A 19,055-nucleotide genomic window follows, 5' to 3' on the forward strand; every position below is an offset into this window, starting at 1 on the left:
GGTGGCCGGAACCCTGCTTAACTGTTCGTGCTGGACATCCCTGCATTCGGAATACCATAAAGGAGCAAGAAATTGTACCATTTCTGTAACCACCTCAACGCCCTCTCTTTCTTGATAGACCTTCACCATGAGTGTTCTCTCTGAGGGCCTTTGGCCAGAGACACTAGTGACTGGAGACCTCTCTCACTTGCAACACCAGCAACACATCTTCGTGGTTGGATTTCTACAGGTGGTTCCATAACCCTGGGCGGAGTTTGCAGAGTTGCACTCCGCGGAACTCCGCAAAGTGGCTAAAAACCTCAGCCGCACTTCGTGCAGCTCCACAAGCGGCAGAGTTCTGTAGAAAAATGCAGTTTGTGGTGATTGCACAGTGCTGGATGCTTGTCCGCACTGTGCAATCATTGCGAACGGCACCTTGCACAGCGCAAGAAGTCACTTCTTTCCTTTTCTGAAGCTCTAGTAGATTTCTACTCGAGCTGCAACTTTCTCAACGCGAAAGGGCAGTAAGCATACATGACTACTCGCAATGAGAAACCGGACCACCCCGCTTTGAGAAATCTCGCCGGGATGTTAAATTTCCACGCCCGTGGTCGCCAATTTGACATTGACGCGCGCGAACGATGAAAATAAAACTCTGCTACGCGGAGTATTTCGGAGCTCGGCGTAACGCTGACATGTCCACAAACTCTGTGAACGAAGCAGAGTTCACTGGCCAGGGTTGATATTTATGACCAGCAGATGTTAATGTAAACCCAGTTGGGAGTTTTTTTTATGGCCTATTTGATCTAGAAAATTACTTTTACTTGCCAAATCCCATGTTTTACCTTTCCATTCCCTTTTAAAATCTTCATCTGCCTTGCAAACTGTGTTTTTGTGATTCCTGTGCGCTGCAGAGATGCTCGCCTGGCAGTTTTGCTGCTGTGCCCAACTCCCCAGACCTGACCTGGATGCTGTGCTCACTGGAACCAAACTACACCCGACTGAAGAGCCCAAATCAGGGCGACACCGGTCTTAAGCTGCTTGTGTCCCAGTGCAGGGAGGAGCTGGCCTGGCAGTTCGGGCTGGACTGTTCCTAATGGGGCTGGATCAAGACTGATTTGCATATGGCTGAGTCCAAATTGAGGTGGCATGGTGAGCAAAAGAATGATGGGCTGAATGCTCCAAGTGGCCAAGGATACTCCCAGTCGTGTCCCGTGCTCTCTGTGCTACTGGAACCAAGGCACTCTGACTGAAGTCCCTCAGTCAGGGTGGGACCAGTCTTAGGGTGCTTGAGTTTCACATTCAAGGAGGACCTGGCCCCGCACTTCGGGCTTCACTGTTACTATTCGAGCAGGGTCAAGATTGATTAGCATACGGCTGGGTCCAAACTGAGGTGGCACGATGGAAGGAGGATGGGATGCAATGCTGCCCGAGCGACTGCCCGTGCTTCGTCTTATTACAAGCATCCTCCCAGCACCTTTTGTGTGTTTCATTTTCCATCAGGTTTGGCAGATGTGGACATCTCAGAAATGATGTCCGATGCTCATTAACTTGAGATCAACTTAAAATAAAATGTCTGTCTTCAAACAAATAGATTGTCCTTAGAAATTGGTTATAATGTTCCACAAACGGAAATTATAGCCCCTCCTATAATAAGTGTATATGTCCTCAATTTATTCAGTGTTGTTAACCTGAATGGTAAAACAAATTAATAAGAAGGGTCAGACGGGGGCCAAAAGCAGCCCTGTCAAAAATACACATACCAGCCGCTCCGTTAGTCTTCTGGCACTATCTCCATCTGCCCATCTATCTGTTCTCTTCCTCCTCCTCCTTCTTCCTTCCTAATATTTTTCTTCCCGCCTCTCTTCCTCCTGCCCTCTTGAAGCCCCCTCTTCCTGCTACCGTTAATTTGGGGGAACTGGGGAAAGTGAGTAGGCAGCAGCAGTGGCCCGCTGCTTTCTCAACCAGCCTCAAGTGGCTCCAGCCCACCGGGAAATGTCCAGTGGAATAAAAGGCCAGTCCGGCCCGTTAATAAACCTATATGTTCAAGAACAATCATTATCCACCCGTCCCTCACCTTAGTCTTGAGATCATTAACCATCAGTTTCCAGCGACGGAGTACTTAGTACATGTTTGGAGGGTCACTCGTTGCAAAATAAATATGGAACCAGTGACGCTGTGGTATCTGGTTTGTTGCAAATCTGAGAGAATCTGAGCGACTCCATGATAATTGAGAGCATCAATATTGAGGTAAACCTGGGAACTCTTCTGACCTGGGCGATCTCCAAAACCAATGTTTGATGGTTCCGGAGATCAACCCTACCACGAGCTTTGCCTTTGTGGGGATTTTATCAGATTTGGGGAACAACTCTTCAAGTCCAGCAGCCTCTAATAAAATAGAAAGAAATACAATGGAGAGTAAAAAGAAAAAAATGCTCTGATCTGTAATGACGAAATAAATAAAATCCACTAAATAAAAACATTTTTTTTTTTACAAATAAAGATAAAGATAGTGACAGTACCAACACAACTACTATCACAGCCGCAAAGCTATTACATATTTTATGTATATCAAATTAATGAACCACTGTTACGCTAATTTGCAAATTAGACACAGTGCCACCATGTGGCAGTATCACAAGCGCCGGTGTTAAACCCGGTGTTTGTAAAGTGGGAACAAATCACCCCTAAGGGTCTCAAGGCGCTGGGGACCGTCGGGGAGATTAAGCGAGCCTTGCCCAGAGTCACATGGTGCTGAGCTGTCTCCGGCACCGGGATAAAAACCGTGACCCCCAGTGCACGGAGTCAGCCGCCCTGGCCGCTGCGCCACAATAAAGTGTCGGTAGTGAGCACCGGAAATCAAATTAAACACTGCCATCTCAGAAGCAGTCTGATCCACACTCCTTAAACTCGTTAGCTGGTAGATGCATTGTATACAGAAAGCAATTGTGGGGGGTTTTCTTTTTACTCTCCAGAAGCCTTTTTAGGTCTTGGCTAGCGAAGGCTGCGCTTGTGCAGTCTCGCTGGCGAGAATTTGTTTTCCAGTAGTGGGGCTTGAACCCGCCCCTCTTCTACATTGGCTGGCTTCCTAAGCGGAGGCGAGGGGCGTCTGTCCATTTAAGCCCCGTCTTTTTCAGATTGGGGGGGGGGGTTTGCTGTCCTTTCTCTCCGTGACATCGGTCCAAAACACCCCCCAATCCGAAAAAGTCGGGGCTTAGGGACCGGCCACTCACCAAGATCCTCAATCGAGCACAGAGCCTGCCAGCGCACTCTCACACGGTTCCGTTTCACTTTCAGCACCAGAGCCTCCCCAGAGTCTTCCCTTTCATTGTAGTATGTCTCCTTGGCATAGATATATTCTTTAAAAATATACATGTTGTGCAGGATACTAGTTAAGTATTCAATTCATTTTTCATCATGATCCAGAATATGAAGGCTTCGAAGCACTAGTTTAAACGTTATGAAGAGACAGAGTATATAATAGAACTATGGACCAAGTGCAGGGTGGAAGAATAAAGGTCTATTTAAAAAGATGGGCAAAGCAGAGGGCCTATTTTCCAGTGGTACTTGACCACTGATTCATTTATAACACAATAAATGTCAGAGCCCATAGTTTTAATCAGAAGCCCACGGCTGGCGATATCGAAGACCAAACCTGCGTAGCCTTGATTCCACCTCTTGGTTCTTTAATCCACCACCAGATAGTGGATTATCTAATTTTGCAGGTTTTTTTCCATCCCTGCATAGCCACTATTTTTCTGTCTTCCTCTATACTTCTTTATTTCCCCTCATTGTGTTTTTCTCTCTTGAACTGGATCAAAGTTTGGCGAGGAACCAGTTCCCAAAAAGGAATTGTCTCAGTCTGTTTTGATCCTAATAAAATATTTGTTTCCATCGGACATTAGAAATGCAAAAGAGTGCTTCATTTGTGCTTTGCTACCTGCTGATATAGTTGTTGAAATATTTGTACAGCTGATCTTTTCTTGTTGGTTAGAAAAGCAACCTATAGCCTTTCCCGTCACCCTCAGCAAGGTTGTCATATTGTTCACATTATAAAATCCTCTCACGTTACTGTCGGAGAAAGAAAAGTAAATAACAAGCTTCATATCAAAAGAAATAGCAGCATTTTTGAGAAGATAGAGCTTGACATATGACCTCTATGACGAGATACAATTTCAAGGCTTTTTGAGTGCTCTTTAAACTTCAACAAGTTTGCTTTTGAGAGGCTGCAGCATCAGACTTCCAGCGCCTATCTGCCTGTGGGACCTACTTACAACCACTGGCTCAAATTAAGCAATGTGCTTTAACTCATACGAGTTTCAGCTTTCTATGAAATTGAATGAGGTCATCACTAATCCATGTGTATTGTCCCTAAAATATGCATTGCCACGATCTACACACACACATTTGCTTCCTTTCATATATAGTAGGCATTGAATGCAGACCTTTAAGATCTCCATGTCATCTATTTCATTTGTATGTATGGAAAAGCGTTCAATGTAAACTATGCATTGCTTCTACTTCTCAGCATATCAGGAAAAGGTACGGCCCGAATTCCCATCTGGTGTGGAGGTGCTCAGTATCCGGGGGAAACACGCTGGGATTTGGATGATTGTAGGTGCTGAAAAAGAATACTCTCTCTGCCACGCTAGCCCATGGTACAGACTATTAGGACCGAAATTGACCTGAACGCATGGAGCTATTTAGCATCTGCGGAGACCATCACATTTTGGGCAAGGATAGATAGTGAGGAGTGCCTCAAAACATCCACACCTCGTTAAAAGGAAATTCTAAATAGTGATTTAAACGGGGCAAGATCTGCCAGGAAAATCATCTAAGTAAGACATTAGAATTGCAAGGGCATTTGACAAAACTAGCAAACATTAGTAAAGTTCCGATAGATAGCAAAACAGATGGCTAGGAAAGATAACCTCAGATATTTAAGGAATAAAACATCTTTAACCTGTTTGCTTAATGCGTGGCTCAAGGATGAAACATTCCCCTTTCTTGAAAACCTACCAAATGTATGCTTAAGAAGGTATCTTGTCAAATTCAGATGTGGGTTAATTAGGTTTTATCTTCTCAAACACAACTCTGCCTTTTAGATAAGGATAGAATTTGTAAATGCGGACTCATTATGAAAGGGGATTCAGTAAATTTTTTAGTATATTGTTTGTACTTTTTAGCCCAGTGGACGATGCTATTGAGGCCAATTTTACAAAAATATTGCATTCTAGAAAGGTAGCAAACAATTAATTTCTTTAACATGCTGCATTTGAATGTAACTTGTGCTTTAGGGCGATTTTTATCAATGGTAAATCAAGCTTTGCTAAATGTAAAAAAAAAAAAAAAATTGTGAAGACTCTAGGGGCCCATTATGATATCGGGCACATCGCCACCGCCGGACCAGCGGTGGACAGCGGTGGCCCGGTGATGGCGATCCGCCCGCCAAATGTCCCTGGTTCACCCCGCCATATTAGTATGCACTGGGGCACCGCGGCAGACAGGAAGACTGCCTGCCGCTTTCGGCCCGTCGGATTGCCGGCCAGGCGGAAAAGGCACTCAATATGGTGGCGCCATCCATATTAGGATACATGCCTTTCCATGACGGACACTCCGCTAATGGAAAGGCATTCGGGAAATCTCCGCGGGGCTGGGGGTGTGAGTGGCTGCACTGGGGGGTACCCATGGTACCCCCCATCATTTCCATGCACAAGGTGGCAGTCACCGCGCAGTGTCTGTCACGTTGTGCATGGCAATGCACAACATGGGCATTAACATTGCAGCGGGTGCTACTTACAGCACCTCCAGCTGCGATGTTAATGTCGAGGATGCACCCGCCAGTGTGGTCTCGGCTAGCGAAGGCTGCGCTTGCACAGTCTCACTGGCGAAATTTTGTTTTCCAGTAGTGGGGCTTGAACCCGCCCCTCTTCTCCATTGGCTGGCTTCCCTAACGGAGGCCAGCCATTGGAGAAGAGGGGCGTCTGTCCATTTAAGCCCCGTCTTTTTCGGATTCGGGGATGTGTTTTTTAGGTCCTTTCTCTCCGTGACGGCATCGGTCCAAAACACGCCCCCCAATCCAAAAAAGGCGGGGCTTAGGGACCGGCCACTCACCAAGATCCTCAATCGAGCACAGAGCCTGCCAGCGCACTCGCACACGGTTCCGTTTCAGTTTCAGCACCAGAGCCTTCCCTTTCCCTCCTCTAGCAGCGTAGCCGCCCCCGAGCTCCCCCTCCCCGTTTTTCCTCTTCCTCATCTCTCCGCCCCCCCCCTCATGTACAGAGTCTCGCGTCCACAAACCCCCAATAACCACCACAGTTCCTTCCTCCGTGTCCTGCTGGTCTGCACCCCGGCTCTGGCTCACTGCCTCATGGCCGCCTCGCTGGGCGGGGGCCAACCGAGGCGTGTGTCTTTTTCTCCAGTCGCGTTGCTGGGGGGGAGCTCCAAGTTTTCTCTTCAGACTGGGAGCGAGCGAGAAATTAGTTAAGTAGCGATACACTAAAAGAAGAGCGAACCCCCCCAGAGGACGTCTGAAAGACCCTCGAGTAAGAAGAAACGGGTAGAGAAAAACCAGGGTGAAGTCTCCAAGAGGATTCAGAGGGAGAATAGAGCTCCAGATGGTGACCATTAACTGTGATCACGGCCGCTGCGTCTGAAGTCCCTGGTTCACTCTGGCACTGTTCGGGAGACAACAAGGTCAGTGCTGGAGCCACCCGCTGCACCCTCCCCCTCGCAGACCCCGCGATACTCCCAGTGAGGGCAGAAGAGGAGAGCCCCCCTCTTAACACCGGGAAAGTGAAACCGAAACTGAAGCAGAGCAGTGGGGGCCGCCATTTTAAGGAAAAATAAATTAAAACTCACCGCGAACTCCGGCACTAAGGAGGGCACAACGTGGATGGGGTTTGGAGAGGTCTCCCATGTGTTGTCTGATCACCTGAAATCAGAGCCTTGTGTTGTGTTGCTAGTCATGCAGGTGATTCAAAGAGTAAGCACGTCATTCTAGCCGCACACATTGCTAGATAAGATTGACCCATCAAGTCCACCTTGTCAGTTTTCGTAATACAATGGGAATTAATTTAAAATCGCATACAGGATGCATGTGTGATTCAGACATGTAAGTCACGCGGTATCATGTATTCTCCTTTTTTCAACACCATGAAGGTCCAGCTAAGGATGATGTTGGTGCTGTTTTGCTGTTTTGGACTTTAAATCCAATCGAGAAGCTCCCAACCACAAATCTTGTGAATTGGATTCACCATGTCTGCGTCCAGGAGGTTTGTGCAATTAAAGACACCCCAAGAATGCACTTTGGAGGCGGCTCTATCGACAAGTCGCGACCGCTGTAGCCTGTCAGTCTGGCCTGGATTGTCAGTTATGCCAGATGTGTGTGTGGCTCTGTGTGTGTGGCTCTGTGTGTGTGGCTCTGTGTGTGTGGCTCTGTGTGTGTGGCTCTGTGTGTGTGGCTCTGTGTGTGTGGCTCTGTGTGTGTGGCTCTGTGTGTGTGGCTCTGTGTGTGTGGCTCTGTGTGTGTGGCTCTGTGTGTGTGTGTGTGGCTCTGTGTGTGTGTGTGGCTCTGTGTGTGTGGGTGTGTGTGGCTGTGTGGCTGTGTGTGGCTGTGTGTGGCTGTGTGTGGCTGTGTGTGTGTGTGGCTGTGTGTGTGTGTGGCTGTGTGTGTGTGTGGCTGTGTGTGTGTGTGGCTGTGTGTGTGTGTGGCTGTGTGTGTGTGTGTGTGTGTGTGGCTGTGTGTGTGTGTGGCTGTGTGTGTGTGTGGCTGTGTGTGTGTGTGGCTGTGTGTGTGTGTGTGGTTGTGTGTGTGGCTGTGTGGTTGTGTGTGTGGCTGTGTGGTTGTGTGTGTGGCTGTGTGGCTGTGTGTGTGGCTGTGTGGCTGTGTGTGTGGCTGTGTGGCTGTGTGTGTGGCTGTGTGTGTGTGTGGCTGTGTGTGTGTGTGTGGCTCTGTGTGTGTGGCTCTGTGTGTGTGGTTGTGTGTGTGGCTCTGTGTGTGTGTTGCTCTGTGTGTGTGTTGCTCTGTGTGTGTGTGTGTTGCTCTGTGTGTGTGTGTGTTGCTCTGTGTGTGGCTCTGTGTGTGTGTGTGTGTTGCTCTGTGTGTGTGTGTGTGTTGCTCTGTGTGTGTGTGTGTTGCTCTGTGTGTGTGTTGCTCTGTGTGTGTGTGTGGCTCTGTGTGTGGCTCGGTGGGCCTCTGTGTGTGCGTGTGTGTGTTTTGGGGGGGGCTCGGTGTGTGTGGGGAGGGCTCTGTCTGCTAATACTCTCTACTACTCTCTAATGCTCACCTATTGCCATTGTAAATGACAATACCATTTATTTATGTTTTTAAAAAAAAAAAAAAAATGCCTTTTGCAAATGCCAATAGCTCTAACTTTAACAAAGACGAGACCATTGCATTGTAAATGCTTGTTCTAATGTTTTACCCGGGACTCTAAATGCAAACCACACCTTACTGGCTGGGAGGGTTCCCCCTTGAGTCTGACTGCCGTGTCCAGCTCCCTTTGAGTCCCAGGTTCATCACCAGTCTGGAGCTTGGTGAAAGGAGTTTGAGATTAGAAGAATGAATCAATGAATGAATGAATGAATGAATGAATGAATGAATCAACGAATGAATCAACGAATGAATGAATGAATCAACGAATGAATGAATTAATGAATCAACGAATGAATGAATGAATCAACGAATGAATGAATCAACGAATGAATGAATCAACGAATGAATGAATCAACGAATGAATGAATCAATGAATGAATGAATCAATGAATGAATGAATCAATGAATGAATGAATCAACGAATGAATGAATCAACGAATTAATGAATCAACAAATGAATGAATGTCAAAGTCAAAAGTTACTTTATTCAGTTTCAGTTGGGAAAAACCATAAAAGTACATACATATAAGTCAGTTACATTCATGACATTTGATACAAAAAATATATTTTTTTTTAAAACCTATCATTCCAGGTAAAATAGCATAAGCTACAAGGTAATACTAAAAAAACAGACGCTTTGTACATCAGGGAGAGTTAAAAATGCATTGAACTATTAGAAGTTACTCCTATGCTGAATACAAAATTTCAGAAATTTAGCAATATTTAACGCTTAACAGTCAGAATCCATAAGTTGAAGGACCATAAAAGCAGGACGACACTGGCGTAAGCCTAAACTTTTTAAGATTGGATCTAGCCAACGCTTTCTTGGTTCTGCGTAGAATTTACAAAAAAGGGTCCGGTGCATTAAAGATTAGGTAGAGACGTCATCACAAGGACAGGGAGATAATAACTTTCACCAGTCATTGGTTTTAGGAAAGGTGACCAGTAGGTGAAAGATGTTGAACCTAAACAGAGTCAACACAAACCTATCGTAACCATTCAGGTTCCAGCTTAGATAAGGTTGAATGGCCATAGAGGATTGAGTCAACCGTGAGTGTTGGACCGTGGATTTGTTGACTTCAGTGGCCAGACAGAGATCCGCTAGATGACACAGGCAAAGATTTTCAACTTTCTTCTTGACAGCTCTGCAATTAATGGAGGATTGAGGTAATATTTTTCTAGGCCCAAGTCGTACAGGAATTTCTTAACGTTAAGCCAACCAATCTTAAGTGAATTTTCAAGTACGAGGCAGTCCTTCACAAGATTTTGGGTGTAAACTAACTTTGTAGATGACCAAAGGCGATGCCATAATCGAATGAATGAACAAACAAATGAATGCACAAACAAAGGCTGGGGCTGAGTGAATGACTGGGATCATTACCACACCTGGCCTCTATACCTGGCCTCTATACCTGGCCTCGGGCACAGGTGCCTGCCCCGGAGTGAAGGCGCTGAAGAAACCTGCTCTGGGGTTTTCATTGCTGTAAAATCCGTGGACTTTCAACGAGCCTGGCCCGCCGGGCCCTCCCCTCCCCTCCGTCGCGGCCTCGGGGAACCACGGCCCTTCCTTTTTCACACACTTATGCTTTCCAGAAAACGCTTTTTTCAAGTTTTGTTTCTCGTAGAAGTGTTTTGTTTGTGGTTAGGGCTGAGAAAGAAGAATTTCTGTTGAGAGAAGAAACCCCAGGAGATAAAAGGGGAACCGAATTCGTTTACAGGAAGTGAGGCTGGGTTGTAAAACTAGAGCCGTGTGTGTGAGGCCTCCAAAGATGCACTGCGGCAAGAAGCCTTGCTTCTTTATGCTGCTGCAGTCTGGGAATTTCCCAATGCACCTTTCGAGTTCTTAATTACATTTATTTTGCTGTTTTTCCCCGAATCCTTCCATTTTCAACCCTTAACCACATGTTTATAATTTTCTCTTTACTTGTCTAGTTTCTCTTAAGTGGGCTTCCGGTATAAGGGTCGCCCCCACCTTAATGTTGTCAAGGCTTTAGCCTGAGACACGCAGAGGGGCGGGCCCGTACAAGCGGAGCCTGTCAATCAACCTGTGCTTTAATTTTTAAGTCTCGGCCTGCGCAGGCTGCGCTTGCACAGTCTCGCTGGCGAGAAATTTTGTTTTCCAGTATGGGGGCTTGAACCCGCCCCTCCTCTCCATTGGCTGGCTTCCTAAACGGATGCCAGCCATGGGAGGAAAGGGGCATCACTCCGTTCAAGCCTGGATTCGGGGTTTGTATTTTATGTTCTTTCTCTCCTCTTCCCATTGGTTGGAATTTTACATTCCAGCCAATGGGAAGAGGAGAGAAAGAAAAACACTCCCCCCCCCCCCCCCCCCCAGTCACAAAATGACTGCGCGTTTCTCCGAGGCATTCCTGCCTCGCCTCGGAGAAACATGGTGGCTCTTTTTGAAGCTGCTCAGCACCGCTAGATTCCCCCTCCCCTCCCCCCCCCCCCCTTCCCTCTGCCCGTAGCCCTCCTCCATCCCGCCATCTCCACCAGGACGAGGTAAAGAGCAGGCGACGGGCACCCTAATACTTTCATTTTTATTAATTTCAGTCCTCGCACTTGAAGACTCCACTCCCTATTGTCGCCACCCCAATGGGATCCTGGTGTGTTTATTTCCATTCATAGTACGTGTCCATGAATTAAATTACTGTGCTGGTACACACACCCCAATAATACGTATTACAGCAGTTTACAGAGCACAAGGCAAAATCAGAGCTGAGGGAAGAGGTAAGAAGACCGCAAGAGGGTACAAAAACTATTAAGTTCTGGAAGTATATTATATTTAGAAAATATGGATATTTCGGATGACAATAGTAATTTTCAAATATCATACGTTTTGAATAATTATCGCCTTCCTAATGTTCGGAAAATTGTTAAAATTGAGAACTTTTTCCAAAGCGAGTGTACGAAGTGACGGAGGTTCGCTTTGACTGCGCAAATCCTCCCTCCCTCACATACGGTTGGACAGTGTTTAACATCTGCAGATCTCAAAGATGACCACAATATTTATGCACAGCTGAGAGGGACGTCCCTTTACACCTTCTTCTGTTTCTATTTATCTCAGTGCTTTCGGACTCGTTACTTCGTCCTCTTTTTATTTCCATAGTCGTGTTACTTTTCTATGCTCCTCCTACTTTCTATCCTCTTCCAAAGCGTGCTGCTGCCTAGGGTTTGTTTCACCGTTTTTTAGGAGCTACTTACCGCAACGCCTGTTGAGCCGCCAGCATGGTGAGTCCGCTTGAGAGGGGAAAACCTTGCAGTGCCACCTCCCATCAAAGCTGTTGGATTGTTATCAGCCTCTAAGAGATACTGTTGAGTGTGATCCCGGGCTGTCACCTATGACTAACTCCCATCCCAAAGAGCAGTAATCTTGGAGTTATTTGTGTTTCACCTTACCCATCACAATCTACAGCTGACGCATGACTCCGCGATTAGCTGTTTTCTGAGCATTGACTCAGTGGTGTCACTTGTGCCATCTCCTTGCCACCTGATTACAAATGACACAGATCGTCGAGACATTTTAATGTCACTTGAATGTATCAGTGAATCCGAGATATCCTTTACCATGTCTGGGAGCCATCGAGCAGTGTTTGTAAAACCTCTTTTGTCAGACACGCAGATAGTGACACTGGATGCTCCCCTGGCTGTGCTTGCCCCCCTGCCCGCTGGCTGTGCTTGCCCCCCTGCCCCCTGGCTGTGCTTGCCCCCCTGCCCCCTGGCTTTGCTTGCCCCCCTGCCCCCTGGCTGTGCTTGCCCCACTGCCCCCTGGCTGTGCTTGCTCCCCTGCCCCCTGGCTGTGCTTGCTCCCCTGCCCCCTGGCTGTGCTTGCTCCCCTGCCCCCTGGCTGTGCTTGCTCCCCTGCCCCCTGGCTGTGCTTGCTCCCCCTGTGCTTGCTCCCCTGCCCCCTGGCTGTGCTTGCTCCCCTGCCCCCTGGCTGTGCTTGCTCCCCTGCCCCCTGGCTGTGCTTGCTCCCCTGCCCCCTGGCTGTGCTTGCTCCCCTGCCCGCTGGTTCTTTGTGCTTGCTCCCCTGTCCCCTAGTTCTTTGTGCTTGCTCCCCTGCCCCCTGGTTCTTTGTGCTTGCTCCCCTTCCCCCTGGTTCTTTGTGCTTGCTCCCCTGCCCCCTCATTCTTTGTGCTTGCTCCCCTGCCCCCTGGTTCTTTGTGCTTGCTCCCCTGCCCCCTTGTTGGTTGCGCTTGCTCTCCTGCCCCCTGTTCCCTCGTTGTGAGCGTTTTTCTGGCCTCTGTTCCCTGTGGGTGGCTCCGTGTGTGTGGCTTTATGTGAATGACTCTGTGTGGGTGGCTCTGTATGTGTGTGTGTGTCTGTGTGGGTGGCTCTGGATGTGTGTGTGTGTGTCTGTGTGGGTGGCTCTGTATGTATGTATGTGTGTGTGTGTCTGTGTGGGTGGCTCTGTATGTATGTGTGTGTCTGTGGGTGGCTCTGTATGTGTATGTGTGTGTGTCTGTGGGGGTGGCTCTGTATGTGTATGTGTGTGTGTGTCTGTGGGGCGGCTCTGTGTGTATGTGTGTGTGTGTCTGTGTGGGTGGCTCTGTGTGTATGTGTGTGTGTGTCTGTGTGGGTGGCTCTGTATGTGTGTGTGTGTGTCTGTGTGGGTGGCTCTGTGTGTGTGTGGCTCTGTGTGTCTGTGTGTGTGCAAATGCAATAGGTCTCGCATTTGCGAGCGATTAAGCTATTGGCGTTGTAAATGACAATGCCATTTATTTGTTTTAAAAACAAAAACATAAATAAAAATGTCATGAGCAATGCCAGTAGCTCTAACTTTAAGAATGCCGAGACCATTGCATTGTAAATGCTACTTTAAAAACTGTCCTACAAAGAAACGTGACCGGAAATCTCTTCCAGCTTTCCTAATTGGCCACAGGCTGCAGTTTAAAATGTCTGGTGGGGTTAGCACTCCTGCTGCCCAGATGTGTGCCCACCAGCTTCCAGGGGATAGATAATGACTCTCAGCTGAAGGGCGCTTGATGGAGTTTATCCGGATCTGTGTGTTTTTTAGTAACAGACTCTGTATTGGCTCATCGCAAAGTAGCACAGAGGGTCAATGGGCCTCCTGCGAGGTACAGAATACAGCCTGCGTCACAGAGCTGTATTTGATATGGATAGCTCCGCGGGGTACTGCTTTTGGCACAGAGATCCCTTTGTTTCTCGCCCTTAATGACTTGCAGTCCTTCTAATAAAGCTGAATGAGCTGCAGCGCCAAGAAGCCCCATGCACAGTCCAAGGCCTGGGTTTAGAGCCTTTGTTTCCTTTTCCTTCATTCTCCTTGATCGATACCAAAAAGGTTCCAGTGGTAGTGATAGACTGATTAGTGCCGGCCACCCGCGCCTCTGCGTTACGCAAAGAGTTCTGACTGGTTTCTCGAATCCAAGCTCTTGGCATGTGGTGCCTCCTGGAAGGATGCTGTGACACCTACACCTAGTGACCAACATTGCACTTTTACTATCACACGTGTGCTAATAAGCTCCACGGCACCGTACATTGGGATGACTTGCGCTATAAAAGAAGTTCAGTGAAGAATAGGTGCTATTTATATTGTTTTTGGTGCAGGTACTCACGCGGGCAGCTGCCGCTGACATGCGTAGCTCTTATATACAGGGGTAGAGTCTACCTCAGAGGCACGAGTGAAGTGCCTGGTACCAGCCCAGATCCCGTATCCAGCTCACTGATGGCTTCAGGATCCGGTCGAGTCAAGCACAGCTCCTGAGTGTTGAGTTCGGGGACTTCTACAGATGCCATGCGTGGGGTCTCCTACAGCGTGGAACCCTATGAAGGCGCCGAGTGACTGCTTACCCGGGACCAGGCGCTAGTACCGGTGGTAGGCCTCCTCTTCCCCATCATTCAGGAAAAAGCATTAGGATTGTGTTAAAATTAAAGATGCCACGAAGACAGGTCATGTAGGAAAGTTATGGATTTATTCTTCAAGTTACTTCTTCAGTTACCGGAAGATGGTGAGATCCTTATTATGCCCCACCAGGAGCAGCCTCCTCGCTGCTCGGCCCGTCCACTCCAACTGACCCTTCTTCAACCAGACACTCAGCATTCCAATGACCTCACCACTGGCTGAGCAGCAAAGCAGAGAACAACAATGGCGAGGATGCATTCACCAACCAGTAGATACAACAGATTGCTTCCTCGGGCTGGGAAGTGCCTAGAGATAATCACGAAATGAGCGTGGTGTGAAGCGCTATATTTACAACACGCTGGTCTTTCTCTTTGCTGACGCCTAGTGGCGGGGGAAGCAAGCCAATTGCGGCCTAGCTTATCCTGGTAACTGCCTTTAGTGTAGAACTTGCACAAACCTGAAACATTTGAATAACTTGTCATGTATGCATCGGGTAGGATTTACTGTTATACGGTCAGATTGTGAAAACCTCCCCTGTGCCTGCTCCACTCCCATTTACCCTTCACAGTGAATGCCGACTCCATCTTTTTTGTAAGCGACTTGAAAAAAACTTCTACCGGCGATCAGTGGCGGCTGCCAACTGCTGAAAGTGGTGAGGTGGGCAAATGGGTGGGTGCTGTGCCTACTCGTGGAAAATTGGCATGCACGTAATGAATAAAGTAAACATTAACTATTTTGCGACATGTATTATGTTATTGTTTTCAATGTATAATGTTTAAAGTGAAAATGTTAATTTAATACATCGGTGATTTAGTGTTAATTAAATAAAGTAAAATAAAACACTTACTTACCTTGATGCATCTCCTCGCTCAGGTCCTGGTGGTGGTCTGGTCGTTCAGCGTGGGCCCCAGCCAACTCCCCTAACCATTCCAGACGCTGCTTGCATGCTGTTATCCAACATGAGAGAAGTGCCATGATTGGAAGGGGCAGGTTCTCAGCGCTCCCGAGGGCACAGGAGGCCTCTGCTTGCTCTCCACTCAGCTGTCTAAGACAGCTGGGCTGGAGGGGTTTAAAGTGTGCATGTCTATCTGACCAACGCAAGACAGCCGGCCAAAGTGACACCCACATTTTAAATTTGTGCTCAGCGCACCACTCTGGAGTAGTCACCCCGCCCTGATGCTCGGCTCGGGCGGAGTAGCGTAAAATATAATGGCAATACATTAACTTTATTACCATTTTATTTTTCATGTCTGGGGCATTTTTGTCTAGTGGGGCAGCACTCCTCCACCCTAATGCAGATGCTGCTCCTGCTCACGACTAATTTGTTTATATCTTGGTAATGTTATGATCTGGGGGTTCACATTGGGCTAACAGGAGCTGACTGTGGTAGGTAAACTGGGGGCGCACCAGACCGCAATCAGACGAGCGTGCTCATGGCTGGTACAATTTACCATCTACCTCCATCACTTCATGTGTCATTTGAGCCCCGTGTCCTACCTCCCTCAACGCAATGATTCCATTGTTTGTTTCATGAGTGACCGAGCACTATATCTTTCAAAGTCAAACATGAATTCGCGGATGTGACCGTGCGATGCACCCCTTGTTCCCTTGCCTTGCAGAGAGCTCCTCCTTTCACCAGCCTATGCCCACCTGTGACCTCCTCAGCCCTCCAGGTAGCTCATGGTGAGTTGGTGACCGCCCAATCCTGGCTGGATAACACCCGGAAAGGAGGGGCTGCTGATTCGCAGTCCCCCGGAGGCGACACCCAGAGACCTACTTCACACGAATATGAATGTATAAAATGTGGCCGCTAAGCATGAAGGCTCTTGGTTTTCGGTTTTGAAGAAGCTTTACATTGAATTTAAGCTGTGGCCGGCATTATTATCCCGGTGTCATGAGCTGGTAGGGTGCAATGTAAATTACAACAAAGGAGTGACTATGAGAAAAAAGTGCCATCAAACTTAGATAGAGAGATGTGATATTATTCCGCTCTGTACTGCAAGTGTGATCAATGCTCACACACGTGCATGTACAAAGTGAGCTCTCTCTATCTCCCTATGAATGCCCAACAGGTCTACCTCCGAGGATGAAACGGGTCTCGTGTTCACCCAGTGTTAAAAAGTGGAAAAAAACCTTACTTTTTAGAAGGACCCTCACTCTCCACTAGTTGGTGACATGCTTCATCATTGGGTCCCCGCTGGGGTGACCGAACTTCCCCCCAGCGTGCTACGACGCCTGATTGCAGCGGAGCAGGATGTGGTGAGTGTAACAGTGCCCAAATTAGGAGGTGACTATAAGTGAGTGTATAAGTGTATTAAAAAATGCAAAGTTGTGCCTTTACAAAAATCTTTAATAATGCCCTACCTGCATTGGATAAAAACAAAGTGAGCGGACTACCCAAGGTTCTGAGTTAAGGAACCGGAGTCCTAGTAAGTATCAAAAGTTGGTCAACATGTTTCTGCTGCTTATTTTGCAATGTAAAGCATGACGGACACTGTCCAAGAGATCTCACCTGCACATGCTCATTGTAATGACCTCATCCTATATGTATTACTGGCTTCTTCTGTAAGTGTTGCATTATCTGTTGACCCTTGCACCTAAAGTTCATGTCCTTCCTTTGCAGAGTTCTGGATTCCCCACCGGGCTTCAGGTGACCTCCCCTCCGGCAGTGACTCCTGTTACAGGACATAAAAGAATGATCATCCCAACTCAGCCTCCGTTGACGGCCACCAAGAAGTCTGCAGCGAAGCCACAGCCTCAGACCACTTCTCAACCTTCTCCGACGCCTGCTGCTTTCACTGGACCTGCTAAAACTCAACCCCAGCCCGTGCCTGCATCGTACACCACCGCGTCCACTCCCACGCGGCCTACCTTTAATGTGCAGGTGAAGTCTGCGCAGCCCAGTCCTCACTTTGTGCCCTCAGCTCCGCAGCCGGGACCACAGTACAACCTCAATCAAAGCCAGGCATACAGCCAACAGCATATACGCCTCCCTACCGCTGCCCGTAATAATGTCCCACAGCAGCGTGGGCCTGATTATGGCTACGCCCCACCCCAGCCGGTGCGTTACTCCGAGCCTGGTTATGGCTATCCACCTCCAAGCCATGCTTCTTACCAAGACCCCTACCACTCAGGGAGTTTAGGCTATGGAGGAAGGAATGGATCTGAGCATGCTTATGCTCCCCAAGCTACCTGGAAACAAGAGCCACCTCATCTCTCTGCGGTGCCCTCCATGGGGCAGATCCCTGCAGGGTCTTATATCTCACCGAACTCGAAGAAAACCTACATCACAGACCCTCTTCCGGCGCCCCAGGCACCACCGGCTGCTCAGCAAGCAAAGGTAAGCTCCTGAGAATAGTCTGTGTTTGCCAGATTTGTTGTTTCCTTTGTGTTTATGAATAATCTGACCTCTCAAGCACCATGAAGCCTAACTGGTAGGACAAAGTGGAATGCATCAAATTTTGAAGGCGTTAAGAAGCAGAAGTCTCTTAGGCAAAAACCCAAGAAGCGCTTTCAGTGTGGCACTGTCTGGAGCTTTGCTTCCCTGGTAGGGTGCAGTACCATGCCCTACCAAGACTGATGGGATGTGCCAAGACTGAGGGGCTAAGCAAATACTATGGGGCTGTGTCAAGACTGAGGGGGCCATGCTGTGCCAGGAACTGGCAAGCGTGCCGTGACTAGCAAGCTTGCTGGGACTGGCGAGCGTGCCAGACAGGGGCTGGCAAGACTAGCGTGCATGGGGACTGGGCCGTGCCATTTCTGGGGATCATGGGGTCTGGGGACTGTGCCATGCTGGGTCTGGGGACTGTGCCATACCATGTTTGGGGACTGTGCCATACCATGTTTGGGGAGCTTGGGGACTGTGATGTGCCGGGTCTGGTGGAGCGTGCCGTGCCGGGTCTGGTGGAGCGTGCCGTGCCGGGTCTGGTGGAGCGTGCCGTGCCGGGTCTGGTGGAGCGTGCCGTGCCGGGTCTGGTGGAGCGTGCCGTGCCGGGTCTGGTGGAGCGTGCCGTGCCGGGTCTGGTGGAGCGTGCCGTGCCGGGTCTGGTGGAGCGTGCCGTGCCGGGTCTGGTGGAGCGTGCCATGCTGGGTCTGGCAGAGCATGCCGTGCTGGGTCTGGGGACTGTGCCGTGCCGGGTCTGGTGGAGCATGCCATGCCGGGTCTGGCGGAGCGTGTCGTGGGACTGTGCCATGCGGGGTCTGGGGACTGTGCCGTGCCGGGTCTGGTGGAGCGTGACATGCCGGGTCTGGCAGAGTGTGCCGTGCTGGGTCTGGGGACTGTGCTGTGCCGGGTCTGGCGGAGCGTGCCGTGCCGGGTCTGGCGGAGCGTGCCGTGGGACTGTGCCATGCCGGGTCTTTGGACTGTGCCGTGCCGGGTTTGGCGGAGTGTACCGTGCCGGGTCTGGAGTCTGTGCTGTGTTGGGTCTGGCGGAGCGTGACATGCCGGGTCTGGCAGAGCGTGACGTGCCGGGTGTGGCGGAGAGCGACGTGACGTGCCGGGTCTGGGGACTGTGCCGTGCCGGGACAGGCAACTGTGCGGGTACAGGGGACCCTGCTGTGCCATGACGTGTCTGGCAGAGCGTGCCCTGCCTGGTCTGGCAGAGCGTGCCCTGCCTGGTCTGGCAGAGCGTGCCCTGCCTGGTCTGGCAGAGCGTGCCCTGCCTGGTCTGGCAGAGCGTGCCCTGCCTGGTCGGGCAGAGCGTGCCCTGCCTGGTCGGGCAGAGCGTGCCCTGCCTGGTCGGGCAGAGCGTGCCCTGCCTGGTCGGGCAGAGCGGGCCCTGCCTGGTCGGGCAGAGCGGGCCCTGCCTGGTCGGGCAGAGCGGGCCCTGCCTGGTC

At 49.4% G+C, this 19,055-nt stretch overlaps 1 protein-coding gene across 1 annotated transcript in view; it reads left to right on the top strand.

The window, feature by feature from the left end:
* The window catches only part of LPP (LIM domain containing preferred translocation partner in lipoma), a 327,664-nt gene that overhangs the window by 152,219 nt on the left and 156,390 nt on the right, over positions 1-19,055 (top strand). Inside the window, exon 4 of the mRNA XM_086944622.1 lies at positions 16,843-17,559. Within this exon, the coding sequence (XP_086800748.1) occupies positions 16,843-17,559 (717 nt within the window). The remainder of the gene's footprint in view (positions 1-16,842; positions 17,560-19,055) is intronic.

This window comes from Lissotriton vulgaris, chromosome 11 (genome assembly GCF_964263255.1).
Source record: "Lissotriton vulgaris chromosome 11, aLisVul1.2, whole genome shotgun sequence".
In the NCBI taxonomy this organism is placed as follows: Eukaryota; Metazoa; Chordata; class Amphibia; order Caudata; family Salamandridae; genus Lissotriton; species Lissotriton vulgaris.